The 21,093-nt window shown below is 43.4% G+C and overlaps 2 protein-coding genes across 5 annotated transcripts; one reads left to right on the forward strand and one right to left on the reverse strand.

Moving 5' to 3' along the window:
* Positions 1–49: 49 nt before the first annotated feature.
* zgc:101583 (uncharacterized protein LOC494104 homolog) lies at positions 50–4,363 on the reverse strand. 4 transcript variants are annotated; one of them, XM_064964537.1, is made up of 6 exons: positions 4,247–4,353; positions 3,180–3,318; positions 2,972–3,028; positions 2,487–2,577; positions 2,053–2,213; positions 50–1,686 (listed from the first exon to the last, which is right to left on the reverse strand). In XM_064964537.1, the coding sequence occupies exons 2-6, from the start codon at positions 3,316–3,318 to the stop codon at positions 1,022–1,024; spliced, it is 1,113 nt and encodes a 370-aa protein (XP_064820609.1). In that variant the 5' UTR covers positions 4,247–4,353; the 3' UTR covers positions 50–1,021. The 4 variants fall into 4 exon arrangements, with proteins under 4 accessions (XP_064820609.1, XP_064820611.1, XP_064820610.1 ...); XM_064964539.1 differs by lacking the exon at positions 4,247–4,353 and adding an exon at positions 3,968–4,180; XM_064964538.1 differs by lacking the exon at positions 4,247–4,353 and adding an exon at positions 3,763–3,944.
* A 2,261-nt stretch (positions 4,364–6,624) lies between these two features.
* On the forward strand, positions 6,625–16,471 carry mars2 (methionyl-tRNA synthetase 2, mitochondrial). Its single transcript, XM_064964525.1, has 3 exons — positions 6,625–7,316; positions 14,493–14,827; positions 15,215–16,471. Exons 1-3 carry the CDS (start codon positions 7,022–7,024, stop codon positions 16,406–16,408), a joined length of 1,824 nt encoding a protein of 607 aa, XP_064820597.1. The 5' UTR covers positions 6,625–7,021; the 3' UTR covers positions 16,409–16,471.
* The last annotated feature ends 4,622 nt before the right edge of the window (positions 16,472–21,093 follow it).

The raw sequence follows: 21,093 nt of genomic DNA on the forward strand, positions 1-21,093 counted from the left end.
TCATCATTGGCATTTTGAATAGAGTGTGGTCCAAGTATTAGGGTCTTGCTGTATAAAAAGGTAATTGTTTATTGACATACTAAAAGAATGAGCAGTATGTTATAAATCAATGATTAAGAAATACATTAAGTTTGGCACGTGCAGTAGTAGGAATGTTTTTCAAAAGAGGCTATTTCAAGGAAAGTGCCTCAGTTAATACTGATGTTCATATACATGATCAATAAATTCAATTGAGGTATTACATTACAGTAACTTCACACTCAGATTGTGAATATTGAACAATCACTAACTTTGAAAGATGATTGAAGCAAGTACACAAAAGGTAAAAGCTGCATTGCCTTGACTCACAGTAGGTCTTGCATTTTTAAAGGAACATTAAAACAAAGGAATAAGACAGGCCTATGAATAAGTTACAGTTCAGTCAGTAAAAAACAGAAGGCACTAGTCGGTTCATATCAAAACTAGTGGATCTGAACTAAAAATCAATACATTCAATTATCACTGTCCATGATTAAATATTAAGTGTATGTACACCAGTTTTTTTTATACAGTAGAAACCATTCGGATTAAGGGGAAATCTGTAGGACTAATACTGTCAACCAGTTGAATGGTGTTCGGCGTACCATGAAGTAAAATAAAATTCTGTTGGACTTTGCTAATCTCTAGACATACTGTACATTTGTCGGTATAGAAATGCAATGTGCTCACTGGATTGCAGTGCATGATAATTCGGCAAACAATCCTTCCAGTGGCTATTGCATTGTAAGACTATATTTAGTAAACATATTTTCCACTTGTCTATGCAGGTGGTTAAAAATCAAATAAACAAATGTAAAACTGGCAATGGGAAATTGATCTCTAAACATTTGGCCTTCGTGCTAAATAGGGTTGGAGTCAATTCAGTTTTCGATTCAGGAAATTAGCTGAAATTCAATTAAGGAATTCAAAATTGCCTATTGTTTTCAGAGTCATGAATTGAGCTTCAATCATACTGAATTAAAAACTGAATTGATCCCAAGTGCTAAGTGGTGACAAAGCTATTGTTCCTCCTCATTGAGCCCTCTGGCGAGTAGCTGCCCTTTGAGTTCCCCTCCCTGGCCAGCTTCCCCTCCCCTGGCCCCTCTGCCTGGCTCTCCTGGCTGGGCAGGGCCACGTAGGCCTGCTGGCCCCAAGGGGATCCATGAGGTCCCTTCCTCAGGTACAGTGGCAGCGAGTCCCAACTGAATGTGAGATCTTTAAATGCATGAAGGAGGAAGATACCCAAGATAATTGTGAGAAACCCACTGACTGTCCCCACAGCTCCGTCCGTGCTCATGCTCAGCCACTCCTTGAAGAGGATAGCTGAACATGCCATTACAGAGGTGGTGAAGAACACGTAATAGATGGGCGTGACGATGGACGTGTTATAAATGTCCAAGGCTTTATTGAGATAGCTGATCTGGATGCTGACGCAGATCACCAGGCAAATGAGTAGACACCAGAACAGGGGTTCCTTTAGGACAGCAGTGCCAGCGAACAGCTCCTTAATGCCGATGCCCAGGCCCTTGACGCAGGACACTGACAGGGAGCCAATCACGGAGCAGATCAGGATGTAAACCAGCACGTTTTTCTGGCCATAGCGCGGGGCGACCAGGAAGATGAGGATCAAGCTGCTCGTCACGACAGACACGGCGAACACTATGAATCCTGGGAGACATCACAGTCGGAACATTTGAATGAGTACATTGTAAAAGCATGATACAATAGTTGAGATTCTTGCATTTTTACTTATTAACAAGCCAATGCTTTTTGGGATCAGTGGCTCTGAACAGCTGCTGAGTGATTCAGTATAGGTCAACATGTGAGACATTGGTATGACTGAAGTAATACGTTTCTCAACATGGTCAAAAACATTATCAGCACATGCAAGGGGATTGGCCTAAAGGCACTGCACTTTTTTTTTTTAAATTTTAAGGTTAAAAAAATATCACATAATGAGTAGTTATTTGGGATGCAAGATGATATTATAGAAAAGTGTTTGCATATCTGGACCCATGATGTCAGTTACAGTACCTGGGTCTTGGAGCTTCTCAGCCATGGCAGTAAGGGAGGCCACCTCCTCCTCCTGAGGGGCATGGATGACCATGACAGTGGAACCCAGGATGCACAGCAAGCAGCCCATCTTCCCGTGAACATTCAACCGCTCATTCAGGAAGTATGAGGACAGCACAGCACTGCAGGAAGCAGGCAAAATAAGTTTGTCTAGTCAAAATGAACAGATTTTTTTGCTGTAGCGATCTTCATTTTAATGGCATGCAATAAGGTCTGACTGACTTTAGGCCAAATACGTGTCAGGAAAACATCCTAGAACTAGCTCTTTGCAAATGGATTATTACATTTTGAAACATAATGTCACCTCACACTTATCTTAACAGTTCATGAGATGAGGTGTGAGGAACTCAGTACCGATCAAAGCACAAGCTGAAGTTCAGTAATCAGCCATTTACCTCACAAGAACGCTCATTGCTCCCAGTGGTGTTACCAATGTGGCAGGGGCAAAAGCGTAAGCGGCAAAGTTAGCTGCTTCCCCAGCTCCCACTGAAACACAGAAACCAGCATTAGTATGCAACAATAACATGGGACGATGCACATGGTACTGTAATTGTAAGCGGAGGTGAGTTTTGATAACTATGCTCTCATTCAGCCTTCATGTGCAAATGTGATCTTCTGAGGAATGTGTACTTCAAAGATTTCAATACGACAATGTGGGTCGTTGCATCATCACAAAAGACTACCAGCAAAAATACCAAACCCACAACAGCCTCCCTTTCTCTTTGAAAACAAAGGCCACAATGTTAACAGGAAAAGGTCAATGAGGACTGTTACAACAAGGTTTACCCTACTGTACCATATGCTAAAGTTCAGTAATGCTAAATTGGTATTCTAAAATAAAGAACCATTGTGATCAGGTGACAGATTTTTCTACACTTACTTGATATTAGTCCTGCCCACCATAGCCATTCCTTGAGGTAAGCATATCCCCCCTGACCTAATAAATACAAATATAATGTATGATCATACAGATGGGGCCTACTATACTAATAATACAAGTGTTTATTAAAGTTTTATTCAGTAAGCATACTTTCAATTGCCCAACGTAGCTAAAGTTAAGATGAAGTTATGTATGATGGTGGTAATACCTGCTCGCATAAACCCTTTGCTGGACAATCGCAAAAGACCTTTCTTCTTAAGGATGAAGCTTCCTCCAATGAAGATGCTCGAGCTCATGGCAAGAGAGAGGCCAATGTAGAAGTCAGTGCGGTTTGTTCCGATATCCATCTGAAAATCACCACCAGATTTGATAATAATGCAGAGTACACAGATCGCCGATTTTGAAAGGTTCTGGATGGCGGTTCTCTAACCATGTCTACTACTGTTAATGTCTATTAACCTAAACACCTAACTAACCCTAAAGACAATCAATATATTCGTTGTTCAATCCCGCAGCCTTGACACAACGGGTTTGCAATACAGCTGAGGAACGGGCTGGAGAAACGCAACCATTCTCAAATTTGTAGATGCAACTATGGATTAGATCATAGGCATATTTCGAAGCTATATAGTGTCTGGGTTTGTTAACAAAAACGTTACTTTTTTACAAACTGTCTGAATTTAAACAAACATTGAGTTATGATAAACAGTAATATGCTCACGAGGAGCTATAAATGAGGCAAGGTGCAATGCCTATGGACATTCATTGAAATTACAGTAACGACCACATACTTAGCTTTTACGGTTCAATTCAGCGTGTTGACTTCAGCCTGAATATTTCCTTCAGCTGCTAGTCTTTATTTTTGCTAGCTAGCTAACTTTCTAATCGCGTGACGATGTCTACTAACGTTACACATTTGATCAGATTTATGCGGTGAGGTAGTATTAGCAGCAATATCTCCTACCTGAATCATCTGAATAACGTTTTTTTTTTTACCTGCAATTACTCATTCTGAACAGAGGTCATAAGACGTAGCTGGTAACAATAACTTGACTGGCAAAGCAATGTAGCGGGGCTATTAGCCTAGCTAGCCAGCTACCTAACGTTAGCCAGCTAACTTTTGAAGTAAGCAAGCCAGGCAGAAGAGAAAGGTTTCTACAACACATATTGGGCTGTATAGCGGACTTGCTATTCTATTTTCTTGTTTGCACACAACATTCACGTGAACACGAAAGGCTAGTATAGTACACATCCTAAAATGTACTTTGAGCTCACCTTTGCTTTCAACCCATTCGATCTGAAAAGAAGCAGCTGACTGCCGGAGTCCGCCCAGAATGGATACTGCACTTCCTCGTGCAGTGTCAGTATCGAATATGTAATTTTATAGCTATATTTGTTTCATACCATATCTGGCCAACGTTTACGAACTCGCCACAATCATTTTTAATTTACATCAACTGACTTTATGAAAACCCAAATTAACAAGCAAATGGGACATATCAGAGACAAAAATGGGCGAGTTCGTTTTACACGGGCCTGTTCTATTCGGGATCCTTGGTACATCCCTACGCCATTGAAGTTGACATTTAAAATTGTTAAAGTAAGCGCAAGGACAGCGTTTCACAAGGGGTGCATGTTTTGTTTTTTGCTTTAACACTACACAGCTGATTCAAATGATCAAAGCGTGATGATTAGTCGATTATTTGAATCACCCCAGTGGCTGCACTGAAGGTGGAGATGAGTGACATGCCATTGTAGATTAGGAGACAGCAGTTGGCAATTCATTATTGGGTTAACCTACAGGGACATGGGGTGTCTCATCCTACAAAAGGGATTTTACAGGCATGTTGGAAACATGATCGAAGACAGAACACAAACTTTGGGTGGGTAATACCCAGGTGAAAGAGATTGGACTGTATGGAAGGGAGTTTAGTCCAATGGTAGCTATTCCTGTAAATCCACCATGACTACTCCGACCTCCAGTAGTTGATCTATAAGTATTGGAGAGACTACAGAAAGAAAGTGAGGGTGTTGACCCATCTGATTTGTTTAAAGAGACTCATAATACTTTGTATCATGATTTTGTGGCCATTTACACAGATGGTTCAAAAGATCCAAGGACAGGGTGTACTAGGTCAGCATTTGTAGTGCAGGAATTTGGGGTGGAAGTCAGGAAACGTATTACAGATAGTCTGGCTGTATTTATATATATATATATATCTGGGCAAGTCAGTTATGAACAAATTCTTATTTACAATGACGGCCTAACCTGGATGACGCTGGACCAATTGTGTGCCGCCATATGGTACTCTCAATCACGGCCGGTTGTGATACAGCCTGGAGTCGCACCAGGGTCTGTAGTGACACCTTTAGCACGGAGATGCAGTGCTTTAGAACGCTGTGCCACGCGGGAGCCATCGACAGCAAAGCTGATTTCCATACTGTTGGCCTTGCAGTGGGTGGAGAAAGTCAAGCCAGACAGAGTAGTTATTTGCTCTGATTCATGTGCAGCGTTATAATGAGTCTCCAGTCCTTTAGGTCATGTAGCAGACAACCTGCTTTGAGGTGCTACAAACCCATGGCAGGATTAGACAGATGGGAATACAGATAAGCTTTACTTGGGTCCCAGCCCATGTGGAGGGGAATGAGGCAGTTGATATACTGGCTAAACAAGCACTTAGAAGTGGGGTTGTTGATGGTGCAGAGATGGCAGGTGCAGTTGAATAAGAGAAGGGGATACTGGAAATTAGTTTAGAGTACATAGTTTAAAAAAAAACGTCATTAGAATATGTTATCTTTTTTTTTTAAAGCAATGGGGCTGGCAGGTAGGCTTTAGTTTCTTTCTGTTTCTGGCCCACACTCGTGCTTGGGCAGAAAATGAAATGTGCACCCCTTGGTGTCATGAGGACTGAGTTTGGAAAACCCTGGGTTAAGATAAGAACTAACCCTAGACTACAGCCTGTCGTTTCCAATGGGAACAAATGAATCATAGTGGGCATAGTCAAGCACGAGCATTGGCCCGTTCAAGCATGTATTTGCATAGTTCAGTCCGGGAATGTGAAGTTGCGCATGTGCAATAACTCAATTCGCCCTTGCACTCCTAAACAACGCGATAAAAAAAAAAACTTTGGCAAAGTGTGAAGTCTACAACATTTAGTGCACTCTGTTCAGAACTGTACGTTTGTTTATGTGTAACTGTAGTTTTTGTCGCACTGCTTTGCTTTATCTTGGCCAGGTCGCAGTTGTAAATGAGAACTTGTTCTCAACTGGCCTACATGGTTAAATAAATAAAACTCAGTTCAGGAAACTGTATTGAGATCGTTGAATCGTTGAGAAAATGATCAGAATGTTGGCCAAAATCCATCTCCACCCATCTTCTCCCACTACCGGCCACTGGGCTTCCTCGTCACCATATTTGGTAGTGAGTGGAAACGCCAACCGGATGCTTCACATTTACGCATCCGTGGTTTCGTCCCAAGGATAACGCATAACACTCGTTTTACAAGGCCAGGTGCCTCGGGTGAGTGGATATTTTTTTAAACCATGGAATAGTTGAAAGTAAGCAAAACAACGTTAAACCGGGGCACCGGGCCATGTAAAACTAATTGACCCAATGCCACGTGCGTCTTCCTGCTGATCGGTTTGGTTGTTCCATGTAGAAAGGGGTGGTATTAGTTTGTTGTGCACTGTGATTGGATTAATCCGAAATTACGTTGTAGCAAACGGAAGAAGATCTAACCTTGGCAGGGAAACAGACGTGGGTTTCATAAAGATATGTAAAGTGGAGTCCTTTACGGAATTATATTTATATAAAAACAAACAATTACCAGGATTACTCAAAATACTAAACTGTTTTGACATTTCTGGTGTCGTTACTTTTCTCTACGACTCATGGGCTTTTAGAAATGAATTAACACCGGGTGAGGATATCACTGTTGCCATTTACAATGGACCGCAATATCAACGCTGAGTTAGTAACGTTTGTCATATGGTCCGTCATAACCTCACAGTCATAGTTTGTGGACGCTGTCAACAGTTGCCGATTGTCCCATGATGAAGACGTACCTCTCCATTATCAGAAACTGTAAGGTTGCACAGAGATGGTCATTCAGCCATGCTACAAGATGTGCACTTTCTCCATCCCCATTATTCTGGAATTGCAAAAGGCTCATGGTGAGACGCTTGTGCTATGATATTCCGACAGAAGACCGGAACTATTATATCACCACCCCTATCTTCTATGTGAACGCTGCCCCTCATATTGGACACTTGTACTCGGCTGTTACTGCTGACTTCCTGCACAGATACAAGCTTCTACAGGGGTTCAACTCCAGGTTTGTCACAGGTGAGTGATTTGCATGTGTTTTTCAATGTGGATTGATTGAGTCGATTTCCGCGCTTATAAACCCAGGGTCGTTACACTATTGTGGTAATATTGTAGTTGCCCTTGTTTATAAGCTAAGTGAAATATCCCTATTGAAGCATTGGTTAACACGCTTACCTAGCCCATCCTCGAAGGGCAGACCCAGGGTGGTGAGGGTATGCAACAACACCTCCGCTACACTGATCCTCAACACAGGGCCCGCCATGGGTTTGTCCCCAGCCCCCTCCTGTACTCTCTGTTTACCTATGACTGCGTGGCTACACACAACTCCAACTCAATCATCAAGTTTACTGATGACATGACAGTGGTAGGCCTGATTATCAACAATGACGAGCCTACAGAGAGGAGATTAGAGCCCTGGCGGAGTCATGCCAGAAAAATAACCTCTTCCTTAACGTAAAAAAAAAACAAAGGAGCTGATTGTGGTCTACAGGAGACAGAGCGGGAGCATGCCCTCATCCGCATGGGAGTCAAAAGCTTTACAGCACTGTGTCACATGTAACAGTATAGATTCCGTCCCTCTCCCCGTCCCTACCTGGGCTCGAACCAGGGACCCTCTGCACACATCAACAACTGCCTCCCACGAAGCATCGTTACCCATCGCTCCACAAAAGCTGCAGCCCTTGCAGAGCAAGGGGAACAACTACTTCAGGATCTCAGAGCGAGTGACGTAACCGATTGAAACGCTATTAGAGAGCACCCCACTAACTAGCTAGCCATTTCACATCGGTTACACACAGGAAGGCCAAGAAATCATCAAGGATCTCAGCCACCTGAGTCACGGTCTGTTCACTCTGCTACCATCTAGCAGACTGAGACAGTACAGGTGCATCAAAGCCGGGACCGACTGAAAAACCGCTTCTTTCGATCCCCAGGTCTCTATCAGACTGTTGAACAGCCATCATGCCACCTCCTGTAGTAGGAGACAGACTCACTCACACCTTACACACACACTGACTGACACACACACACACACACACACACACACACACACACAGTGGGGCAAAAAAGTATTTAGTCAGCCACCAAGTGTGCAAGTTCTCCTGCTTAAAAAGATGAGGCCTGTAATTTTCATCGTAGGTACACTTCAACTATGACAGACAAAATGAGGGAGAAAAATCCAGAAAATCACATTGTAGGATTTTTAATGAATTTACTTGCAAATTTTGGTGGAAAATAAACTTTTGTTATTGACCAAATACTTATCTCAATACTTTGTCATTGCCAACAAAGGGTATATAACAGAGGTCAAACGCTTTGGCTATAATGACCATAGTTTGGCCATAATGACCATCGTTATGTTTGGAGGGGAAAAGGGGCGGCTTGCAAGCCAAAAAACACAATCCCAACTGTGAAGATTTTTTTTTTTGTGCAAAATTTCTAAATGACATCAGTTTAACCGATTTTTAAGGAAATAGAAAGCTGTGAAAATGACCCAACATGTTTCTGTTAACATTTCAGTTCGGTTTGAATGCATATTTTATGTGGTTGAAATACCGTCCGCTTTTATGATGCTGTTAAAAATGGAACCTCTACAGACTGTGCATTTGCGTTCTCTCAAAATGTTGGAAGAAATCATATTTCTTCACTCCTGTTCCCTAGTCAAAATGTACATTTGGTGTATAATTTTACAGCAAGAAATGTTTTTAATCCTGCAGGAGTTAATATTAAGACTGAGAGAGGTTATAGACATAGTCAGTGTCCAGATTTCAGTGTCCATTTAACCCTAAACTCAGACATGATCCTTTTTGAGACAGTGGATCAAGGTTGACTTTTTCTGCCCATTTCCAAAAAGCGATTGGCATGTAAGATATTTGGCATGCATAAAGTTAGGCCCAAACCTTAACACTTTGGTAACACCTTGCATTTTGGTACACCATAAGTACAATGCATTCGGAAAGTATTCAGTCCCCTTGACATTTTGTTACGTTACAGCCTTATTCTAAAATGTATTACATATTTTTTTCCCTCAATCTACACACAATACCCCATAATGACAAAGTGTAAAACAGGTTATTAAAAATGTTTGCAAATATATTACAAATACAAAAACTGATATCACATTTACATAAATATTCAGTGAGAATCAAAATTGAGCTCAGGTGCATCCTGTTTCCATTGATCATACTCAAGATGTTTCTACAACTTGATTGGAGTCTACCTGTGGTAAATTCAATTGATTGGATATGATTTTTATTTTTTATCTTATTTAAACTTTATTTAACCAGGTAGTCCAGTTGAGAACAAGTTCTCATTTACAACTGCGACCTGGCCAAGATAAAGCAAAGCAGTGCGACAACAACAACAGAGTTACACATAAGCAAACACAGTTAATAACACAATAGAAAATAAAAATATAAACATAAATGTACAGTGTGTGCAAATGTAGGGAGGTAGGCAATAAATAGGCTATAGAGGAGAAATAATTACAATTTAACATTAATACTGGTGTAATAGAAGTGCAGATGATGATGTGCAAGTAGAGATACTGGGGTGCAAGAGAGTAAGTAATAATATGGGGATGAGGTCGTTGGGTGGCTATTTACAGATTGGCTGTGTACAGGTACAGTGATCTGTGAGCTGCTCTGACAGCTGATGCTTAAAATTAGAGAGGGAGATATGAGTCTCCAGCTTCAGTGATTTTTGCAATTCGTTCCAGTCATTGGCAGCAGAGAACTGGAAGGAAAGGCGGCCAAAGGAAGTGTTTGCTTTGGGGATGCCCAGTGCAATATACCTGCTGGAGCACGTGCTACTGGTCGGTGTTGCTCTGGTGACCAGTGACCTGAGAGAAGGCAGGGCTTTACCTAGCAAAGACTTATAGATGACCTGGAGCCAGTGGGTTTGGCGATGGATATGTAGTGAGGCCAGCCAACGAGAGCATACAGGTCGCAGTGGTGGGTAGTATATCGGGCTTTGGTGACAAAACAGGTGGCACTGTGATAGACTACATCCAGTTTGCTGAGTAGAGTGTTGGGTGCTATTTTGTAAATTACATCGCCACCAGTCAAGGATCGGTAGGATAGTCAATTTTACGAGGGTATGTTTGGCAGCATGAGTGAAGGATACTTTGTTGCGAAATGGGAAGCCGATTCTAGATTTAAGTTTGGATTGGAGTTGCTTAATAAGTGAGTCTGGAAGGAGAGTTTACAGTCTAACCAGCACCTAGGTATTTGTAGTTGTCCACATATTCTAGGTCAAAACCGTCCAGAGTAGTGATGCTAGTCGGGCGGGAGGGTGCGGGCAGCAATTGGTTGAAGAGCATGCAATTAGTTTTACAAGCATTTAAAAGCAGTTGGAGGCCACAGAAGGAGTGTTGTATGGCGTTGAAGCTCATTTGGAGGTTTGTTAGCACAGTGTCCAAAGAAGGGCCAGATGTATAGAGAATGGTGTCGTCTGCGTAAAGGTGGGTCAGAGAATCACCCGCAGCAAGAGCGACATCATTGAAATATATACATACACACACAGAGAGAGAGAGAGAGAAAAGATTCGGCCCAAGAGGCCTTCCGATTTGACACACTTAACTCTATCTGAGAAGTAGTTGGTGAACCAGGCGAGGCAGTCATTTGAGCTAAGGCTATTGAGTCTGCCCATAGGAATACAGTGATTGACAGTGTCAAAAGCCTTGGCCAGGTTGATGAAGACGGCTGCACAGTACTGTCTTTTATCGATGGCAGTTATGATATCGTTTAGGACCTTGAGCGTGGCTGAGGTGCACCCATGACCAGCTCGGAAACCAGATTGCATAGTGGATAAGGTACGGTAGGATTCAAAATGGTCGGTGATCTGTTTGTTAACTTGGCTTTCAAAGATTTTAGAAAGGCAGGGCAGGATGCATATAGCAGTTTGGGTCTAGAGTGTCACCTCCTTTGAAGAGAGGGATGACCACGGCAGCTTTCCATTCTTTGGGGATCTCGGACAATACGAAAGAGTGGTTGAACAGGCTAGTAATAGGGGTTGCAACAATTGCGGCGGATAATTTTAGAAAGAGAGAGTCCAGATTGTCCAGCCCAGCTGATTTCTGGGGATCCAGATTTTGCAGCTCTTTCGGGAACATCAGCTATTTGGGTGAAGGAAAAGCGGGGGGGGGGGGGGCTTGGGCAAGTTGCTGTGGGGGCTGCTGCGATGTTGGCCGGAGTAGGGGTAACCAGCTGGGAAGCATGGCCAGCCGTAGAAAAATGCTTGTTGAAATTATCGATTATCGTAGATTTACCGGTGGTGACAGTGTTTCCTAACCTCAGTGCAGTGGGCAGCTGGGAGGAAGTGCTCTTATTCGCCATGGACTTCAGTGTCCCAAAACCTTTTGGAATTCGTGCTACAGGAAGCAAATTTCTGTTTGAAATAGCTAGCCTTAGCCTTCCTAACTGACTGAGTATATTTGGAAAGGCACACACCTGTCTATATAAGGTCCCACAGTTGACAGTGCATGTCAGAGCAAAAACCAAGCCATGAGGTCGACGGGATTGTCTGTAGAGCTCCGAGACAGGATTGTGTCTGTACAGATTTGGGGAAGGGTGCCAAAAAAATTCTGCAGCATTGAAGGTCCCCAAGAACACAGTGGCCTCCATCATGCTTAAATGGAAGAAGTTTGGAATCGCCAAGACTCTTCCTAGAGATCAGGGAGCTGACAATGATCCTGATGGTCACTCTGACAGAGCTTTAGAGTTCCACTGTGGAGATGGGAGAACCTTCTCTGCATCACTCCACCCATCAGGTTTTATGGTAGAGTAGCCAGACAGAAGCCACTCCTCAGTAAAAGGCACATGACAGCCTGCTTGGAGTTTGCCAAAAGGCACCTAAAGGACTCAGACCATGAGAAACAAGATTCTCTGGTCTGATGAAACCAAGATTAAACTCTTTGCCTGAATGCCAAGCGTTACATCTGGAGAAAACCTGGCACCATCCCTACGGTGAAGCGTGGTGGTGGCGGCAACATGCTATGGAGGTTTTTCAGTGGCAGGTACTGGGAGACTAGTCAGGATCGAAGGAAAGATGAACACAGCCAAGTATAGAGAGATCCCTGATGAAGACCTGCTCCGGAGCGCTCAGGACCTCAGACTAGGTTGAAGGTTCACCTTACAACAGGCCAACGACCCTAAGCACACAGCCAAGACAACGCAGGAGTGGCTTCGGGACAAGTCTCTGAATGTCCTTGAGTGGCCCAGCCAGAGCCCGGACTTGAACCCGATCGAACATCTCTGGAGACCTGAATATAGCTGTTCAATGACACTTCCCATCCAACCTGACAGAGCTTGAGAGGATATGCAGAGAAGAATGGGAGAAACTCCCCAAATACAGGTGTGCCAAGCTTGTAGCGTCATACCCAAGAAGACTTGAGGCTGGAATCGCTGCCAAAAGTGCTGAGTAAAGGGTCTGAATATGTGATATCATCTAAAAAAAACTATTTTTGCCTTGTCATATTGGGGTGTTGTGTGTAGGTTGTTGGGGTGAAAAACAATTTAACCTGTTTTAGAATAAGGCTGTAACGTAACAAAATGTGAAAAGAGTCAAGGGGTCTGAGAACTTTCCGAATGCACTGTGCATTCATTTCCAATGGAACTATGTGTTTGCCTTGCAGCGCGTTCTATGCGGTGCATTCATTGGATTTCTTGTGTATGCGTCAAACTGTCTGTAGACGACTTGACAGAAATAGTAGCAAAAGGTGAATGTTGAACTTGTGTTACACACGTCCAGATGAACGCATAAACCTCATTCACATTACCCATAAGCACTCTGTTACTTTGCGATGGATTACATGCATTTCAATGGAGAATAAAGTTAAAGAAACAACTTGAGGTTGAAGTAACTAAACAAAACATGTTTTATCACTTGAGACTATATATTTATCCTGTTTTGAATGAAAAATGACTGCAATCTCTGACAAGAGACAGGCTCTCCTCCATCTTGTGTTACAAACACAACACTTGTCAGTTCAGTAGTGGGGCGAGACTCCAGTGAAGACGGCAAAAGGAAATGTCTCCTAGTGGTCATATCACGCAATAGGATTTCACATGGAATTTTATAAAAAGGTCTTATCATTTTTTATGGAAAGCTGATTTTAAAAAATGGCAGTTTAAACATTGACAAAATTGTCTATTTGTCACGTCCCTACATTTTTCCACAACTACCTACACAGAAATTCTCTGTTCGGGCACACAAAACATTGTCTTGAGGCAACCCGAAGTCTCCGCCCACTCGTCGGTGATTGGTTAACAGTAGGGATTCTTCAATGAAGTGCCTGTTGTTATTCAAAGAGAGATGAGTTGTTCTCGTGTACAAATTTTCACTTGAGAAATACTGCACCAAACATCCAAGTCAGATGCAAAAATGTCAATTCATGACATTTCTTGAGTTATCCTAGATTAATTCAGCCTACAGTGTCTCAAAATTGACCAACACAGTACTATTGTTGCTTTTTTTTCTTGTTTTTCAAGAGTATGTGAGCACTCGTTCGGCTAGCTGAGCTCTGTTACTGAAGCATGCTTACTCACTTATGCCAAAATAATGAAGTAAAAACCTCAATGTAACCTATAGAAATTATACATTTATAAATTTTATTTTTCTATAGTTTTTTTTCTTCTTCAATCTGACTGCAACCCACCCGCCCTTCATCCACACAATATTTCATGACCCAAAACCCACCCGCGCATCACAAATGCACAGACACACAGCCAATGCTGCAGTCCCACGTATATAGAGACATTGAACACGGGGCTGTTTCTTTTATACTGTATTCTTCACTTACCTCATTCTGATATCTACTACTGTACATTGCTATTAGTTATTGTTATACACTGGATTCTCAACATGGCTCACTAATATCTACTGCTGTACATATCATTCTAGGTATGTCTTGTTGGTGTATATACGCATAGATTGTTTCAGTAATCCAATTGTAATGTTATTTGGGTTGTTAACTGTATTCGTTCTGACATTCGTGATTTATTGTCTAGTTTTTGATTGTTTGTGTACTTGTTTGACATTTTGCCTCACTGTTAGGAGCTAGTAACACATGCATTTCGCTGTAACGGCTGTAACATCTGCTAAACTGTCATTTGATTTACCGTGGGGACAAGCGACCCGAGTTTCGAGACTCACCCCCTTCATTCATAATATCTAAATAACATCTTTGCATTTCAGGTACAGATGAGCACGGACTCAAAATCCAACAGGCTGCCAATGCTGCCGGACAGGATCCTCTAAGTTTCTGCACTAAAGTATCTGAGAGATTCAAATACCTCTTCAAGAGCTGTCACATCTCATACACTGACTACATCCGTACCACTGAGGAGAGACACCGCTGTGCAGTGGAGCACTTCTGGACCGTGCTTCAGAGTAAAGGCTTCATCTATAAGGGGAATTATGAAGGCTGGTACTCCACGCAGGACGAGAGCTTCCTCACGCCATCGCAGGTGGGAGATGCCAAGGATTCATCAGGGAAGGAGATCAAGATCTCTCTGGAGAGCGGCCACAAGGTAGGCCAAAGGATGACTTCATAAATAGTTGTTGCTCGCATCATAACAAGGTTTACTACTACATCTCATTGATTCATGTCATTTACTGAGTGTTGTTCCTTGGTATGGCCATGTAACGCTTCTCTTTCTAGCATAAGAAATGTAATAACGATTAGGAAGGTGAGATAAAATGTAGAAGGTGTCTGTATTCAAAACGTGATGTTTCTGAAGTAACACCTACACAATCTGAAAGGGAACAGGAAAAATCATATCCATCGTGTCAGATAAATTCAGGTCCAGTGACTCAAGCAGGTTTTAATTATTTTAAAAAATATATATATTTACTACTCTAGTGCTCTTTTATACATTGTTTTTCTCATCAAAGAAAATCTGGTTTGTCTTTTGCAGGTGGAGTGGATGAAAGAGGAGAACTACATGTTCCGTCTGTCTGAGTTCCGGTCCCGGCTGCAGGAGTGGCTGGAGGGGAACCCCAGAGCAGTGCAGCCAGAACGGTTCCACCGCGCCGTTCTCCAGTGGCTCCAGGAGGACCTCCCAGACCTCTCTGTCTCCCGCCAGAGAAGCCGCCTCCAGTGGGGCATTCCAGTTCCTGGTGACCTCGACCAGACAATCTACGTGTGGTTAGACGCCCTGGTCAACTATCTCACAGTGGCTGGTTACCCGGACTCACACTCTCAATGGTGGAGGGCTGCCCATCATGTAGTGGGAAAGGACATTCTCAAATTCCATGCCATCTATTGGCCGGCATTCCTACTGGCTGCTGACTTGCCCCTCCCACAGACCATACATGTGCACTCTCATTGGACAGTGGGAGGGAAGAAAATGTCTAAAAGCTTGGGGAATGTGGTGGACCCCCTGGAGAGGTCTCAAAGGTTCACCATAGACGGTATGAGGTACTTCCTCCTGCGCCAGGGGGTCCCAGACACCGACTGCGACTATGACGATGATAAAGTGGTCAAACTGCTCAATGCCGAGCTGACAGACTCGCTGGGTGGCCTTCTAAACCGCTGCACTGCCCCCTCTCTCAACCCAGCTCAGGTCTACCCCCACTTCTGCTCTGACTCCTTCCCCAGTCAAGGGACTGTAGCACATAAGGGTAGGGCTGTGGATGAAGATTATCACATGCTGGATGCTGTACGTGCACTACCAGCTGTGGTGGAGCAGCACTATGATAGTGTGCAGGTGTACAAAGCTCTGGAAGCCATTAACCGGTGCGTGAGGCAGACCAACGGCTTTGTCCAGCGGCACACACCATGGAAGTTGGGCAGTGGGGATGGGATGGACCAGCTGTGGCTGGACACCATCCTCCACGTGTCCCTAGAGTGTCTGAGGATGTATGGGACACTCCTACAGCCCATAGTGCCAGAGATAGCAGACAAACTTCTGTCCAGGCTGGGGGTGAAGCCAGAGGAGAAGAGCTGGGCTGCTCTGGACTTCCTGGTTAAATATCAGGGAAAGGACTGCCCCTTTGAGGGCAGAGCACTGGGTCCTGACACTGGAGTCCTGTTTAATCGTCTGGAGAGGCCAAATGCAGATAAGGGAAAGCCCAAGAAGGCTAAGAAAGCCACTAAAGTGAAATCATAAACACAGAAATTCTATGTTTTCTGTCCATGTAAAATGAGTTGAAATAAATTAGATTAAATATGTCATTAGTGTAATGCATTATTTTTCCTGTCTGTTTGAGCTGTCCTTACTGCTGCTTTTGTTTACAATTGATCATTATTATATTCAAATAGTGTTAAACATTTTTGGGTTGTTGAGAGAAATGAAATGGTTCTACCTACAACCACCAATCAACAAAAAGTGGTAGGTGTAGTCAACACTGTGACAACACTGTTCAATACACCTTTTCATTTGAAGTAGTTTTATCAAATCAAGTTGCCATTTGTAGGTACAGAACTAACACTACTTTAAAAAGTTGGAAGTGTTCCATATTATTTTCTCTCCCACCTCCCATATAAAGACCATACAAGTTCAGTACTTTTTATTTAACTAGGCAAGTCAGTTAAGAACAAATTCTTATTTTCAATGACGGCCTGTTCAGGGGCAGAACGACAGATTCGTACCTTGTCAGCTCGGGGGTTTGAACTTGCAACCTTCCGGTTACTAGTCCAACGCTCTAACCACTAGGCTACCCTGCCGTCCTCTAACACATTTCCTACTATGCTATCTTCTCTTTAGAATGACCATCAGCTGAGAGGTTAAAGTTCAATCTGAGTGACAGGAGAGATGACCAATGGGCCAGAGTTTTCACCACCATAACCTGGGTAGAGAAATGGATAGAGTTTCTCAGTGAAGGTGCAGCCAGAGAAAGAGAAGATATGAGACTTGGCCTCAACATCATAGGAGACCCTCATAATCCACAAACACACCAACCTTCTGGGGCTTCTCTTTTTAGGGAGAGAGTGGGGCTAGTACAGGCCTGACACTCATTCTAATACATCAGTCCCACAGTCCAGTATACATTCTCAGGGCACAGTGCTATCCTAATTTTTGTATTGATGGACTCTCTCACTACGCCTAAAAACCACCTACTCTTCCCCCACCTGTAGCTCATAGTAGAATCTCCCTGAGGAAAAGCCCTCCTTTCCCAGGGCACAACAATTGGCATAAAAACCTCTCTAGGTTGTTAGGGAGTTTATGTATTGTCTTTGTTTCCTGTCACTTGTTTCCTGTCCTCAGACAAAAGGAGATGTGTATCAAGGTCCAGAGTCACAGCTGCATTCTCTTCAGGAAACCTCTCCATCTCTTTATTGAATTTCTCAAGTTCAGAAAATGCTTTCCTTGTCATCTCCTCCAGCTGAGACAAAGCTCTCCTCAGGTTCCACTCACACAATTCACTGTGAACACTGATCTCAGACCAGTCCTTGATGAGTGTCAGAGGGCACAGTGATGGGGAGCGGTGAAGGTGGTCCTCACTATGCGAGAGCTGCTTCAGCTCAGTACTTCTTCTCTGTAGCTCAGTGATTTCCTGCTCCAGCTTTTTGATGAGCCCTTCAGCCTGCCTCTCTGCTGCTTCTGATTCTCCTCGACCACCTCAATGTAGTCAGCCTGGCTTCTCGCAATGAAGTGTGCCAGAGCAGTGAAGACCTGCACACTGTCTCATATCTCTCTCTGAATGAGCTCTACTGAGTGTTTTGATATCTTGAACCTTCTGCAATTGCTCCTTGATCATCTGCTGCACTGCCTCTGTCTTCCACAGCTGAGCCTTCCTCTCTCCAAACTCTTCCTCTAGAGGGACGGTGTGGTGAGTTTTGTGGTCTGGTCAGTCCTACAGAAGAGCTCCAGTAGTCTGTTGTGCTTCTTATTTTGTGTTAGTAAATATTTTCTTAAAGTAAAAAAATAAAAAGTAACTTTCTTGAACTGCATTGTTGGTTAAGGGCTTGTAAGTAAGCATTTCATGGTAAGGTTGTATTTGGTACCTGTTGTATTCGGCACATGTTAAAAATGCAATTTGATTTGATTCAAAATAAAAAATATAGGACAATAGAACCCATCACGACAAGAGATATCACAACACTACATAAAGGGATACCCAAGACGACAACATAGCATGGTAGCAACACCACATTACAACATGGCAGCAGCACAAAACATGGTAAGAGTTACACACAAGGATACTTTGACACACATGAATGAAAAGGTAGTGGAATGGTAGTGGCTATGTAATGGACAGAAAACAGTGGTAATGAATACACTATATTCCAAAGCACAATGATAATAAAGGACTGTACAACGGACCATTAACATCGACGGGGCTGTAGTGGAGCGGGTCGAAAGTTTCAACTATCATGGCCCAAACACACCAAGACAGTCGTGAAGAGGACACAACAAACCCCCCCCCCCCTCAGGAGACTGAAAAGATTTGGCATGGGTCCCCAGATCCTCAAAAAGTTCTACAGCTGAACCATCGAGAGCATCCTGACTGGTTGCATCACTGCCTGGCATGGCAACTGCTTGGCATCTGACCATAAGGCGCTACAGAGGGGTGGTGTGTACGGCCCAGTACATCACTAGGACCAAGCTTCCTGCCATCCAGGACCTATATAATAGGCGGTGTCAGAGGAAAGCCCATAAAATTGTCAGACTCCAGTCACCCAAGTCAGACTGTTCTCTCTGCTACCGCACGGCAAGTGGAACCTGAGCACTAAATCTAGGACCCCCAAGCTATAAGACTGCTGAACAATTAATCAAAATGGCCACCGGACAATTTACATTGACGCCCCCTCCCCCAGGCCCTTATCGCCAAGCCTGTTTCTCCTTTCTGGGGAGGTTCCCATTGCTTGGAAGGCAGCCATGGTTTGTCCTTTATTTAAAGGGGGAGATCAAGCTGATCCTAACTGTTATAGGCCTATTTCTATTTCGCCCTGTTTATCAAAAGTGTTGAAAAACTTTTAAATAATCAAATGACTGACATTCTTGATGTCTATAGTATTCTCTTGGGTATGCAATCTGGTTTCTGTTCAGGTTATGGATGTGTCACTCAATGAAGTCCGCATTGCCCTTGATTCTAAGCAATATTGTGCTGCTAGTTTTACTGACTTGGCCAAAGCTTTTGATACGGTAGACCATTCCATTCCTATGGGCCGGCAAAGGAGTATTGGTGTCTCTGAGGGGTCTTTGGGCTGGTTTGCTAACTACCTCTCTCAAAGAGTGCAGTGTAAAAAGTCAGAAAATCTGCTGTCACAGCCACTGCCTGTCACCAATGGAGTACCCCAAGGCTTGATCCTAGGCCCCATGCTCTTCTCAATTTACAACAACACAGCTCAGGCAGTAGGAAGCCCTCTCATGCAGATGCAGTCTTACACTCAGCTGGCCCCTCACTGTATTTTGTGTTAAATGCTCTACAACAAAGCTTTCTTTGTGTCCAACAAGCTTTCTCCTACCCTTTACCTTGTTTTGAACACCTCCAAAACAAAGGTCATGTGGTGAATGAATGAAGAATGCCCCTCTTCCCACAAGTGTTATTACTATCGCTGAGGGTTTAGAGCTTGAGGTAGTCACCTCATACAAGGAGTATGGCTAGACAGTGCACTGTCTTTCTCTCAGCACAAATCAAAGCTGCAGGCTAAAGTTACATCTAAACTTGGTGTCTTCTATCGTATTCGCTCCTCTTTCACCCCAGCTGCCTAACTAACCCTGATTCAGATGACCATCCTACCCATGCTAGATTACGGAGACATAATTTATCGATCGGCAGGTAAGGGTGCTCTCGAGCGGCTAGATGTTCTTTACCATTCGGCTATCAGATTTTCCACCAATGCTCCTTATAGGACAGATCACTGCACTCTATACTCCTCTGTAAACTGGTCATCTCTGTATACCTGTCGCAAGACCCACTGGTTGATGCTTATTTATAAAACCCTCTTAGGCCTCACTCCCCCCTATCTGAGATATATACTGCAGCCCTCATCCTCCACATACAACACCCGTTCTGCCAGTCACATTCTGTTAAAAGTCCCCAAAGCAATATATGTGCAGATGAGGATGTGCAAGTAGAACTACTGGTGTGCAAAAGAGCAGAAAAACAAATATTGGGATGAGGTAGGTAGTTGGTTGGATGGGCTACTTACAGATGGGCTGTGTACAGCTGCAGCGATTGGTAAACTGCTCTGACAGCTGAAGCTTAAAGTTTGTGAGGGAGATATGAGTCTCCAACTTCAGTGATTTTTGCAATTCATTCTAGTCATTGGCAACAGAGAACTGTAAGGAAAGGTGGCCAAAGCAGGTGTTGGCTTTGGGGATGACCAGTGAAATATACCTGCTGGAGTGCGTGGAACAGGTGGGTGTTGCTATGGTGACCACTGAGCTGAGATAAGGCGGAGCTTTACCTAGCAAATACTTATAGATGACCTGAAGCCACCGTGGGTTTGGCGACAAATATGTAGCAAGGACCAGCCAACGAGAGCATACTTGTCGCAGTGATGGGTAGTATATGGGGCTTTGGTGACAAAACGGATGGCACTGTGATAGACTGCATCCAATTTGTTGAGTAGAGTGTTGGGTGCTATTTTGTAAATGACATCGCCAAAGTCAAGGATCGGTAGGATAGTCAATTTTATGAGGGGATGTTTGGCAGCATGAGTGAAGGGGCTTTGTTGCAAAATAGGAAGCCGATTCTAGATGTAATTTTGGATTGGAGTTGCTTAATAATGTGAGTCTGGAAGGAGAGTTTACAGTCTAACCAACACCTAGGTATTTGTAGTTGTCCAGTTCATGTGTTCTATCTGCCTGGATGTGTTCACTGAGCCTGTCTCTCTTCTATGTGG

Source organism: Oncorhynchus masou, unplaced genomic scaffold (genome assembly GCF_036934945.1).
Source record: "Oncorhynchus masou masou isolate Uvic2021 unplaced genomic scaffold, UVic_Omas_1.1 unplaced_scaffold_1___fragment_4___debris, whole genome shotgun sequence".
Classification (NCBI taxonomy): Eukaryota; Metazoa; Chordata; class Actinopteri; order Salmoniformes; family Salmonidae; genus Oncorhynchus; species Oncorhynchus masou.